We start from the raw sequence: 13,955 nt of genomic DNA, 5'->3' as shown, positions 1-13,955 counted from the left end.
GACAGAAGCAGGGGAAGCCACTAGTCCAGCTACATATCCAGGACCTAGGGTTAAATGTTTTGAATGCAACCAGTGGGGCCATATGTCATATAGATGTCCACAGAGGCAAGGTGAGGATCAAGAGGTGAGAGAGCCAGTAAGTGGGAAGAACAACATGCCAACAGTAGGTTGTCTTGAGACAAAAGGGCACCAAACTACCATCCTGCCAATGTCCTGATAGGAAAGGATTATGATGAGGCAGTACCATGTGCTCATGCAGTTATACACAGTCAGACTTGGAGACAAGCATGTGGGTCTGGTAGCCTGGGGGAGATCCAGACAGACCGCACACTTGCAGCCAGGAGTGGTGAGGTGGTTACTTCACGGAGGGAGCTACACTGTAGCAGTGAAACTGAAGAGGAGCCACAGCTGATTGTGGGTACTGATGTTCCCTTGGACCGAGGGACTGCAAAGGTAGAGGGGAGTAGTTGCACCCAGGCTGACAGTGAGGCACTGCTGTCAGTGGATGCCAGACTTCCTGTGGAAGGGGAGCTGGGAGGGGTTAGAAAGAGAGAGTTGAGACAGGCTCAGCTCTCAGACCCCACATTACAAGGCCTGAGAGAGGCAGCTAGTGAGGCGACTGGTTCTCAAGGGAAGGGGGATTCTGTATACTGGGAAGAAAGGTTTACTGTATAGAGAGTGGACCCCTGAGGGAGGGCTAGAAGGTGAGAGAATACAGCAGTTGGTAGTGCCTACAGCCTACCATCTGGTGCTTCCAGCCATAACCCATGATATTTCCTTTGCAGGTCATATGGGCATAGATCATACAAAAAGACATATTACGCAGAACTTCTATTGGCCTGGAATTTCCAGAGATGTAACAGGGTACTTCAGGACCTGTGAGCAGTGCCAAAAGGTAGGCAAGGAAGGAGACAATATGAGTGCTCCTTTGATGCTTTTGCCTGTGATTGAGGAGCCATTTCAGAGGGTAGCTATGGATATTGTGTGGCCTCTGAGTACCCCAAGTTCCACAGGGAAAAAGTATATTCTAGTGGTAGTAGATTATGCTACAAGATACCCTAAGGCAGTGGCTTTATCCTCCATTGAGGCAGAAAAGGTGGCAAATACTTTGTTAGAGTTTTTCAGCAGGGTAGGTTTTCTAAAAGAAATACTGACTGACAGAGGTGTCAACTTCATGTTAGACTTGCTGGCTTGTCTGTGGAAATACTGTGGGGTGAAGCACCTAAAGACCACCCCTACCATCCCCAGACTAATAGTCTTGTTGAGAGGTTAAACTCTACAATCAAGTCCATGCTATGAGCATTTGCAGACCAGTTTAAGATGGAGTGGGACAAACATTTGCCCCATCTGTTGTTTGCTTACAGAGAAGTTTCCCAGGAATCCACAGGTGTTTCACCCTGTGGGTTGTTGTATGGGCATAGGTTGAGAGGACCTCTAGACTTAATTCATGATGAGTGGGAAGGTGAGTGTGAATCCCACAAGGAGTCTGTTGTGGCATATGTACTAAACCTTAGGACAAGGCTAAGGGAACTCATTGGCTTGGCTCAGGAGAACCTGGAAGAAGCCCAACAACAGAAAAAGGTCTGGTATGACAGGAATGTTTGAGCTAGAAGGTATGCTGTAGGGCAACAGGTAATGGTTTCCATTCCTGTCAGACACAACTTGGGAGGGACCCTACAAGGTGGTAAGAAAGGTAAGTTATGTTAACTGCATGGTGGAACTGCTAGGCAGGAGGCAGGAGCACAAATTGTACCATGTTAACATGATGAAACCTTACCATGATAGGGAGGCCCTTGTACTGAGTATTTGCAATGGATTGAAGGAGGAGTATGAGGGACATCTGTTAATTGATCTCCTCAGTGAGGCTTGGACTGACACCTCAGTGGAAGGGGTATGAATGTCCCAGCAGCTATTTCCTACCCAGGTTTGAGAAATTCGAGCAGTGTTACAGAAGTTTGGGGACATGTTCACTGGGAAACCAGGGTGCACCCAAGTGGTGCAGCACCAGGTGGATACAGTACCCCAAAAGCCTATTAGGCAGGCCTCTTATAGGGTGCCTGGCAGAGTCAAACAGATTCTGACGGAGGAGATACAGGGAATGTTGGAACTAGGGGTAATTCAAGAGTCCAACAGCCCATGGGCCTCCTTAGTGGTGCTGGAGCTAAAGAAGGATGGCAGCACCAGGTTTTGTGTGGACTATATTAAATTAGTCAAACAGAGTCGGATGATTACCCCATGTCTAGGACAAATCAAGCCCTAGAGCAGCTGGGTGGGGCTAAGTATCTTACCACCATTGATCTTACAATGGGTCACTGGCAGATGCCCTTGACTTCCAGTGCTAGAGAGAGGTCAGCCTTTGTGACTCCTTTTGGCTTGTATGAGTTCACAAAGATGCCCTTTGGGGTGAAAAATGTCCCAGCAACTTTTCAGAGGCTGGTAGATCATATCCTAGCAGGAGCAGGAGGGTTTGCCCTTGCTTACTTTGATGATATTGCCATCTACAGCCATTCCTGGCAACAGCACCTTCAGCATGTCAGGGAGGTGATGGGCAGACTACAGAGAGCAGGGTTGACCATTAAGTCCAGTAAATGTCAGGTGGGTATGGCAGAGGTCTCCTACCAAGGACATAGAGGTGGGGAGTGGTAAGATCAGGCCAAAACCTGCCAAAGTGGAAGCCATTCAGGCATGGCCTGCACCTGTTACCAAAAAGCAGGTAAGGGCATTCTTAGAGACAGCAGGGTACTACAGAACGTTCACCCCCAGTTATACTACCATAGCTGCTCCCCTCACAGACCTGACAAGGAAAAACAGGTCAGATAAGGTAGTGTGGACCCCAGCATATGAGCAGGCATTCCACAGGCTTAAAGAAGTGTTGGGAGGATCCCCTATGTTAGCCAGTCCAGATTACAGCAAAGAATTTGTTGTGCAGGTGGATGCTTCGAACCATGGGGTGGTGGCTGTACTTAGCCAAATTTCTTCAGAGGGAGAAGAGCACCCAGTTGTTTATTTCAGTTGTAGGCTCCAACCCAGGCAGAAATGCTATACAGCTGTAGAAAAGGAATGTCTAGCCATAGTGTGGGCACTGCAGAAACTTCAGCCTTGTCTACATGGAAGAAGATTCACTGTAGCTTCAGATCACAATTCCCTAACATGGTTACATTGAGCAAGCCAGCAAAATGCCAAGTTGCTAAGATGGAGCCTAGTGTTGCAAGTATATATGTCAGTGCAGTACAGCAGTGGGGTTAGCAACACCAACACAGGTGGGCTGTCAAGACAGGGAATGGGATAAGGTATATCCAAGATAGACCTCACCTTCTCAAGCAATGTTTTTGATGGGTCACTTGGAAAACTAGCTTGAGTTCTCCGGGGGGGGGGGGTAGCTATATAAAGGCTGCCAGCCTAGCGAGATAGAATTTTGTAGATAATTCTATGTCATTTGTAAATATTAATGCAATCCACAGGGTTGGTTTACAAATGTAAAGATAACTATATGTTATGATTAAAGTATATGTTGTACTGAGCTTCAAAAATGTAACCACAGTGCACTCTATTGAAAGAAAGCTGATAAGTCAAGCTTTGTATGACTGTTTGATCTTAAGCTTGGAGACAGGATGTCTGAACTAGGAAATGCTTTCTATTGTCTTGATTTAGGAGATAATTACTAAGGGTTTACATGTATAATGTATTTTATTGCTGTAGCTTCCTGGCCAGGTGCAGCTTACTAAGAAAAGTAAATTTTGAGTTTTTGTTAGCCTGGGAACCAGAGAAGTATCAATAATGATGTAATGTGAAATGACTCAGCAGTACTGTGTTATCAATTTAAGACTTTCTCAGAGAGAGACTTGAGCCTTTTGGATTTTGTCTGAAGAACATACACTCACCAGCACTTGCTTGCTCTGTAAGTAAGATATTTATTTAGAACAGTGATTTCTCTTAGAGATAGATAATAATAGCCAGATTAGTCTAGCTGTTTTCTATATTTATGTCAGAATATTCTACAATATTATTTTAAAGCATTTTCCTGTGATCACTGAACTCTGTAATCTCACTGTGTTGAAGTAATCAGATTTGTCTTGTGTTTTTATGTATTATTAAATATTTTTAAAACTTTCAACTGTGGCTGTTTTGTGTAAAGGTAATTTAAGCTTTTAGAGTACATTGCATGTATTTGGTGATACTGTCCAAGCCACTCCAGTAGCTTAAGCCCTGGTTCACACTTACTATTTGGATAACAGTAATATTACATTGTGAAATTGGTCACCCTTTGGGAAGGGCCTTAGTAGCTGATAAGAGCAGTTGATTACTACTTTATAGCTTGGCAGGAGGGAGCATAGCTGGAGAACCTGTGCCAGCCTTCCCCAGGAGTGTATGCGTGTTTATATATAAACCAAATCTCAAAGTGTGTGTGCGACAGCTACTTGGGCAGGGACACAAAGCATTAGTTGGACAAGGAGGGTACTGGAGGCTTTGGCTTGACTACTCAGCTGGGATCTGGACCGTATAGCTGTGCCAGTGGGGAGTCTTATTGGGGATCTGGAGAGAACAGGAGAAACCAGCTTTAGACTGACTGTGGTCTCTGTGTGCTCTTAAAGGAAATTGTACTTTACTGTGTGTGTACTTGTTATGCTTCTCAATGTGCACACCCCTCACTGGTAATAGAGGTGAGGATTGAGGCTCCGTGATTACTGGGCCAGTGCACAGGCATCACAGTATTATTTATTTTTTAATCTGTACCAAATTGTTTAATTTAATTTCTGACATTAAGAATCTCTGCTAATTATGTACAGTTCAGACTGCTACTGTTTTTGTGAGCTTTTCTCCCCTGGTCGCCACTGAAAAGGGGTTATTTTATGTCCAGTCAGAACTTCCCAGTAAACAAATATAAATGATATACTAGAAAAGTTTGCATATATGTGCATATATTTGCATATAAACAATAGATACCAAAATAACTTTATTGCAGTTATTTTTTTTTTATTCAGATAAATAATTACTTATAGATGAATTTAAGATGGCTAACTGAAAAAAAACTCAGTTGTGAGTTGATTGCTTATATAAGTTCAGCATATACACTGTTAAGATAAGCATATTCTTAGATGATAAAAGTATGATATCCTCTGGCCACTGGTTCAAAGAAAATAGGACAGGAGTTGGTTGTGTTGCAGGCCTTCTAAGGTTTATATCATCCAGGGCATTCATGATAGTCAGCATGTTTAATGTAATTTTTAGGGATAAGCACTTTCTTTATCTCCTTCAGAGGGGATTTTAATAATGTATTTGCTTCTTGAGTCTAGCTATAAAGTGCTTATCTTGTTTTAGGTAACCATACCTTACCATTCATAACATCCCATTGTGTGTCTGTGCTGTTCAGCCTTGCACCATACATAACAGATAAATATGCAGTATATTGTAAACATTAAACCTCAAATACTTATTTCAGACAGAATTACTGAAAAAGAAAACATCTCTTTCACTTACCTGCCTTGGGATAAGTTGCTACTAGAAGGTCATCTGGCCTGGCTTGAAAGGTAGCAATGTTCTCAAAATGGTCTGCAATTATGTTCATGACTGGCACACCCTGTAGTTTCTTGAGAGGAAGCCTATGGAAGATGCCCTTTGGTAAATTTTGGGCCATTTCCTGAAACTGTTGTTTAAAGTTTTGTTCCTCCATGATGCACTACTGGGGAAAAGATAAGACATGAGAATTCAGTTTTATTATGAATAATATCATAACAACCTTGTCACTTGGACTTTTCTAGCTGCTTTTTATCCATCAACCTGATAAATTATACAAAGGCTAAGCCCACTAGGTTGACTAATATTATTTATTTATTTATTTATTTATTGACCAGGAATGTCCACTGGACCAGAAAGTCCCATTTTCAGTGGTGGCCCAGAGAGAAAAGCTCCACAAATTACAGAAACAATTTTGGTATAATGGTTAAGGTGTTTACCTTACAAACACAAGGTACAGGGTTTGATTCTCACATGGGGTACCTGGCTAGGCTTAAAATGGCCCACAAGGGCAGTTAGCCTAGTACTAATCTATGAACCTGTGAACCTATCATTAAGCATATACATTACAAAGTGTATTAGAAGTAAAAAGAAAAGATTAACCAGTAAAAACTCCAAAAGCAATTGTTGACATTCTACAAATTCTGGAATAAGACATTAAATTTTGGAGAGTAATATTATAAACTGTGACATAGTCGAAACAATTATTGACATTCATACAATTTTGGAAACAGGCATTATCAAATTGTAACAGTGTCACAGCCGAGGGAAGGAAACATTGTAACATAAGTTTGTCATTCACCAGACCTTTATTATCAGTATGCTTTGGACTAAAACATTACAGGAAAAATATTTTATGGATAGTGATAGATGAATTAAATGGTAAGTAGGGGGAAATGGAGATTTTTAAAAGGACAGTGGATCATGAAGTAAGAGCAAAAAGGACATTGTAAGGGTCAGTAGCAGAGCTTATTTGAGAGTTAGTATAGAGACAAGTTGAATAATAGAGTGAGGGAGGGCATTGCATAGTTTAGCAACTGAATAGGAATAAAGGCATTGTCCGGCTCTTTTTTTAGGTTTGGTTACCATTAGGAGGTGTTTTTTGGAAGTCCTAAGGTTACGATTTGGGGTATACATTTAGATTATTGTTTGAAGGGATGGACAGTATTTGGGGTTGTTGTGTACTTTGTGGGTAACAGTAAGCTGGGTAAATTGTAGGTGATGGTGGAAGTCAAGCCAGTTTATAGATATAATGGTCAAGCAGTGGTGTGTGCGAGTTGGCATATTAGAGACAAACCTAGTTATCTTGCAGCAGCATGATTGCAGTTTGTTTGCAAGAGATGTGTGTAGGTTAGTAAAGATGGGGCTACCATACAGCAGAGAAGGGAGAAGCAGACTATTAGCTACTGTTAGTTTGGTGGCTTTGTCCAGACAGAGTTTGTGCCTATAAAGTTTACCAAGTTTAAAATGTGTTTTTTGACAGTGTGTGATCTTCAAACATAATTTTGTCATCTATAGTTATGCCAAGTAATTTAGCATTCTTTACAATTTCAAGTTCAGTATTGTTTTGCGAGAAAACTTTAAAGTCTAGAAGGGGTTTGGATGAGAAGAGTAACAGTTGAAGGAAAAGGGGTTCTTGTTGTAGTTATGAAGTCTGAAATTTCAATTGACCAAAATTTCAATTATGTTATCCTTTTTTTATACTTTATTGCAAGGTGCAGCAACCTCAGAGGTAGTGTATTTAAACGGGGTGCATATTAAATCAGTGAATGCTTAAAATAGCGAACGCTGATTTATCGACCCTTTAATAGTAAAAGCTGACAATCCCAAAGACACGGAACAGTGATTTTTTTCCCAGGGAAAAACATCACTGCGCCATTTTTGGGACTTTGCCATTTCCTCCACTGTGGTACGATCTCAGAGTTGGTATATTTAATTAGGGGGCTGTGGTGAGCGAAGCCCCCCCCCCCCCCACTTAGTTTTGTGTTTTGAACTTCTTTTTTTGTGGAACAGCGATTTTTTTACCCTAGGAAAAAATTTGCTGTTCCGTGTCTAAGAGATTGTCAGCTTTCATTCTTAAAGGGTCAATAAATCAGCATTCAGTATTTTAAGCGTTTGCTGATTTAACACAGACCCTTTAAATGTAGGTGATGTGAGGGCAAACTGCCAATATGGGGCAGTAGGAAATACTGCCTGTCTTCAAATTAAAAAAAAATGACTTTCATCAGTATCGAACCAGTAGAAAAAAAAAATAACAAAAAGGTACTTCATATAGCCTGGAAATGAGAGAGTAGCATGGGCCCATTTGTTGAAACTTGGAGACTTGGGTACTTAACTTCCAAACTCTTCGTAGTGGACACCATTAAAATACAGTCAGCACTCATTGTTAGTGGCCTTAATCTAAGACTGGTCTTAAGCAAGACTGTTAATGGTACAGAAATGCGTTTAAAAAAATGTAATACTGAAATAATTTCCTAAGTAGTACAAATGTCAATGGTGCAGGCTTTGAACCACTGGAAGTGTCTCAATGCCCTGCTGTCCATAAGCTACCAAATAAACCAAGTAACTGTCCATCCCTAATAAGCCTAATACAATATTACCACCCAACTAGGACTCTATACTCTTCCAAGAAAACCCTACTAGTTGTATCCAAACCTAACAGCTCAGCTGACTGCTCCATATACTCTCACAACATGTCCAAAACCTGCAACTCCCCACCCCCACCAACAGTTAGACTAAAGTCTTTCAGGCTTCAACTAATAACACACCTACTTGGCTCATTGCACTGAAAATGCTCTCCACCTGATTAAACCATTTTTCTCATGTCTATCTCCTCTCCTTGTCAAATTCTTTATCCCTTTATAAAAATAGAGTAATTGCATATGATTACAACCTACAGTAAGTCTGAATACTGCATCAGTAATCTAATGAACAACTGTCATTATAAGGGGACGTCTGTGTGTATATAATTCCATTATTGATTTCTTGCTCTCCATGTTACGTATATATTATATAAAACTGCCACTTCCCATGCTTAAGAGTATAGTATCTATGTTAGATGTCATTGTCAATATTCAGTTATATTGTATTCGACTGGAGCTTTTCACCCCAGGATTTTGTTGAAAATGGGTCCTGAGCCCAAGAAGACAGCATGTGGTACTGCGTCTCACCAAGGAGGGATCAAATGTGAAGTGTTCCAGCATTAGAGAACTCCTGCCAGAGAATGTCACAGACCACAGTACCGAAGGTACATTGGAAAAATAGTAGGTCATGTGACGATGCAGGGAATGAGGGCAGAGCAGGTCTTTTGTTAGACAACAGCGTCTATAAATGGAGATCAACTAAACGCTTTGGTATCCTTTGCACTTTCAGTGACAGAGAGAGAGAGAGAGAGAGAGAGAGAGATGAGGATGTAGTAAATACCACAGACAAGGAGTACCTTCCAAGTTAAAATGACTGTACCCTGATAGGTAGCACTTCTTGTAATAACACGACGAATGAGAAGAATGTGTGTAATGTGCATAAAGCCTCCATGAATAAGTAGGAGGCATGGATTGATTGTATACCCTGAGTAGGTAACATTTTTTTATAATTAATCAGAGAATGAGAACAAGATACATATTTGGCATATAAAGTAGATCTCAAAGTTAGTCAAGAAAGAGGAACAGAAGAGTGCACAATATGACAGTTTTTTTTCCCTATGAGTAAAAAGAAAGAGGTCTTAGAATGGGTATCCGGGGTGGACAGTATTTCAGAAAGTAGGACAAGGGAGGAGGACATTGGTGGTAATAACAGTAGATAAGAGATCCTGTTTATAAACAGGAGGTAGGGATAAACTGAGTCTGGGAGTAACCAGCCATCATGGCTGGACAAGGACAGAGGATAAATTAAGTATACTGGGTAAGATGAATGTCCAGTTATCATAGAAGTAACAGCAACAGAGTGTGTACCACTGTTAGGAGGTGGGCCTCATGGAAAGACATTAAATAGATATCAGCTGAGCACCCGTGCAAGGCCATGGAGTCAGTGATTAAATAGGGAATATGGTTGTTAAAAGAATATGTGTCTGCTAGGGCACAGAGATGGTGCAGGCATCCAGGTAGGAAGGTTCGCCAGTGGTTAACTATTGAAGAAGGACAGAGTGTGCTACTTGCATAGGCATCTTGTCCCTTAGCTATACAAGAATGAGGGATAAAGTGTACACCTTGGATAACCTGAGTAGACTGCAAAGGGATGCAGACTGTGTATCTTTGTAGAACGGTCACTTCTGGGGCTCAAGAGGGAATAAGGAAATCCAGATGCAGTCAGTCCTATTTTAAACAGAAAATTGGGACTGAAGAGGCACATTTATAGGTAAAAGATCACACAGGCAAACAAGAAGAAAGAATGGAGTTGGGTATCGTACCCTGAACAAATCTTACATTCTATAATTAAGCAGATTATAGATGTTATGAAAAGGAATTTAAGCACACTGTCTGCCATATTGCCCTCTCACTGACTGGACTGATATATATTTTTGTTGCCATCACAGTCTATTTGTATGAAGTTTATTTATACGAGTCATTGAGAAAAGCTGACTATTGTGTCATTTTCCAAAATCATGGCTGGCCATACACTGACCTTGTCTAAGGTATTTGCATGTATATACAACACAGTGATGAATAAATGTTCACGTTGCTGCAGACAAAAGCATAAATTTAGATTTCTAATGGACTGCAAGGAACAATAGGGTTACTATCCTGCCTGCATCAGTATGTATTACATGTTTATTGTTTTTATATATTGCATCGAACGGACAAAAGAACTAGGAATTTAGCTACCCATCAACAATGAAGGATGCATGAAGAAGGTTAAGACTGAGTTGCTAAGAAGCTTTATCCTATACTCCTACATTCATCTTTTTTTTTTTTTATTTCTTCCTGCAATACTCTGAGAAAGTCATTTCATCAGACATTGCTGTCATGCCCCCTCTGCGAAAAAACATATCAAGCAGGTTAACATGATTAACAAATTAATTAAATTCTCCTTTTTTAGCCACATTAACTGTAATGCCAGGCAAGCATGATTCATTTCACTGAAGGAGGCACTTGTTATGATATGACAGGGCAGTTAGTTCATAAAAAGTTCTTGTGGCCCACTTATTTATTCTTTTATGATCCTCTTTTAGATCACAACTACCTTATAATGCAAAATAAAGCAAAAACAAAATAATAATGAACTAAAGTTGAAGTGCGCACAGATGAAATAGTGACAGAATTAGGCAAAATCATAATAAAAAAGAAGAAGCAAATACAGCTATATTAGCATAAATCTGTTATTCACATTCACAAACTGTAAACATCTTTATACTTAGTAATCAAACCTGTGGGACTAGGTTAAAAGATGAAAAAAACAAATGAAGTGCTCATGCAGCCAGAATGAGACTCATAGTTTCACAGGTAAGTACTACGCTAGCTACCCTTGCGTGTCATTTTACATCTGGCCAGTTTCCCTTTTTGTGCTCAAATTAACCTGCACCATTAGGTTAGAGATTGCCCTTACCCATCCCATGGTCCATAATTATATATTAATTGGATAATTCCATAGATAATTGAGGGGACCCATGATGGACTAAAGCATTTAGGGGTTGCTCTGTCCATTAGTAGTACAGGGGGCAGTCATGGAGTTAATTTTCTGTTTCCCATCCATATGTCCAAGTTGTGCTTGAATATGGACAGGGATCAACTTTGTTTTATGAGGATGGGGAGTCTATACCAGAACAGCTTTAGCCTCTGCGAACTATACCTGTCCCTCCAAGCCATCCTGTTTATGTTGCTGAAGAGGTTTAGATCCTTAGACTTTGTATTTCTGATTCCATTTGACTTGCTGATGTGAGGTAAATCCATCAGTGTTGGGTAAGAGGATGTCTTGTATGGCAGACACTGGTCACCTCTTAGCAGTTTGTAAGATACCAAGTATAGTGACAAGGCTTTGAGTCGGTTTTATAAACACGATCACATGAAAAATACTTTAATTCTACACAGGTTGCTCCAGTCAGTTTGGCTCACATTCTTCTGTCAGTTCCTCTCAACACAAGCATGTATTTTTTTCCTTGCCTGTAAATAAGTGCATCGCTGTTAAAGACTGTCCTTAACCCTGCTGGCAGTGAGATTTTTCTATATGCAAATTTCTTCTTCAGTCTGAAGAGCACATACAAAGCATGAATAAGCCAAGTTTGGGGCTTCTGCTCAGTCTGTTGCATACAATGCACAGACAAGCAGACTCTGTCTGAGGGCAAATATGATGTCTCTATGGAGATATCCCAGACTATGCAACACAGCAAGCTGTGGTCCTGCATACAGAAATAACAGACCTCCTCTGCTTTGTTAATGCATATTCAGAGAGTTAACCACAGCGGGTCAAGACACCTTCTACCCTTCAAAATGCAGATGCATAAAGAGACTCGCCCACCCACGCATACAAACACAAATACTCAAAAATGCACATTCACAAATACACACACACACACACACACATATATACACACCCACCTGCACTTACATGCGCAAACACTCAAAAATACACATGCGCAAAGATACACACACACACACATAAACGTACACACATAAACACAAACACAGATACATGGATTTGCTTTCATCTTATGTTGCTGCTTTAGATTTTAAGTTTAATATTATTTTATAAAATGTATAATTTAGGTTTACTTTCCATAAACCTTATCTCTTGTTTCTTGCTGTAGATTTCAGGTAAGTTAGAGCTGTAGTTAGCTACTGACGTACAAAAGGTCAGTGTTAGGAATGTGTCCCATTCTTTATAAAAAGAACATTAAAATAAAATACGTCTATCTCATTGTGAGATAAAAGATTAGCATGTTATTAATAGTGTTAGAATATTGGTTTCTCCTGCCATCCCTTTTACAGAGCTCTCGTTCACCCTCAGATTTAAAGAATCTCACAATCATGAATGAACACAGATTCCCAAGGACTGATTTACAGCAAATTATTTTATTTTCATAGACCAGCCTAGGCATACCTTAGAGAGTTTCACCTACCTTTTCAGTCACCTACTGCAGGTTGTTCTCTTAAGTAAGCCTTCGCAGTTTGGCAGTAAAGACATTAATGAGTGAAAATACTATTTTTTTTTCAATGTTCAACTTAGTAAAGGTTACAGTACAGAGTCCAACCAATAAAACACGTAAGTTCAATTTGTTTTACCATTGATCAAAGTGACACAACCGCTGTAGCAAATTCTATATAGGTAAAAGTGCAGTATAACAGGTCTTGGTGAATGCATACTTTTCCTAACAGACGCAGTTAATTATTACTATATTAACTATTTTTCCTGTTGCATCACTTTATGCATTTTCATTTTTTTTACATGCCCTCTAAATAGCACAGTGCGTTTCCACTTCATTCCACTATGAATGTTTTATCTCTCTGTTGTCTGCATTTAAATAAAGGTTTACTTACAGTTTTTACTTTTTTTTATTTGAAATGTTGTGCACATTTAGCTAACATCTTACAATGATTCGGGATTTATGTTGCCATCCCAGTAATTTCATCCAATTTCTCCTACTCATCCCCCCACATAGACATACTCAGATTTTTCCCATCTGTGCTATTTTTCTTATGGAAGGGATATTTTTGCAGCTTGGCTAAAGCTTAATTCGTATCTTTCTAGAGAATGACATAATGCAGGTGCACTCAGAATCAGTAGCATGGCTAGCGTAGGGTGACAGCCCTTGGTGCAAAGTTTTTTGGGGGTATGGTCACTATCAGCCTGTGTGCCTATCCATCCTATTTATTTTATTTATTTACTTAACTGATTCCAGTCTCTATCCCTCATTTAGCTTGGTTGCTTTGGCTTATTAAGCTCAGCCAGCACTGACTTATTTGCTTGTTGTATTGCTCTATAATGTCTCCACACAGAAAGAACTCTTTGGCTATTCCAGCTTGGATGCCACCTAACAAGATAAGTATGAAGTTCACAAGTCAGGAACCATTATGCTGTGGTCAGCGTATAGGAGCTATTTATTCTGACTTTTCTTATGTGCTGGGCTATATCATGTGGCAGATATGCAATGGTACCACAATACGACAGCCCACCTACATGATGGAGCATCCCCATGTGCCTGTCTACACTACAGTGCAACAGCCACATGCTATCATAGCTCTGGTAGCTCCATCTGAACACCATAATAATAATAATCTTTTGATTTCTGCACCTTTCTTGATCTCTCAAAGGCATTTGACACAATCCTTTGTTCTATATTCCATAAGCACATCATTCTTAGTGTCTGTAATAATACTATCAAGATGTTCCATACTTACCTAAATAACAGAATACATTGTGTCACTTGGTAAACAGCACACTCTTCCTTACTTCCTCCCTGTTAACATAGGTGTCCCACAAGGCTGTCTACTCAGCCCGTTATTGTTTGT

The 13,955-nt window shown here is 40.1% G+C and overlaps 1 protein-coding gene across 2 annotated transcripts in view; it reads right to left on the bottom strand.

Annotated features, from left to right (window-relative positions):
- LOC122813762 (sulfotransferase family cytosolic 1B member 1-like) overlaps positions 1-12,731 on the bottom strand; it is a 163,826-nt gene extending 151,095 nt beyond the window's left edge. Inside the window, exons 1-2 of one of the 2 annotated variants that reach the window (XM_044086253.1) lie at positions 12,566-12,731; positions 5,479-5,677 (exon numbers count right to left, since the gene is read on the bottom strand). In XM_044086253.1, coding sequence (XP_043942188.1) covers positions 5,479-5,671 — 193 coding nt within the window. In that variant the 5' untranslated portion in view covers positions 5,672-5,677; positions 12,566-12,731. Of the gene's footprint in view, positions 1-5,478; positions 5,681-12,565 lie in introns of both variants that reach the window. The other variant, XM_044086252.1, reaches the window with a different exon arrangement.
- Between the last annotated feature and the right edge of the window lie 1,224 nt (positions 12,732-13,955).

Source organism: Protopterus annectens, chromosome 10.part0 (genome assembly GCF_019279795.1).
Source record: "Protopterus annectens isolate FY-2018-M chromosome 10.part0, PAN1.0, whole genome shotgun sequence".
NCBI classification, from domain to species: domain Eukaryota; kingdom Metazoa; phylum Chordata; order Ceratodontiformes; family Protopteridae; genus Protopterus; species Protopterus annectens.
This window is presented reverse-complemented; position numbering and strand designations above follow the sequence as displayed.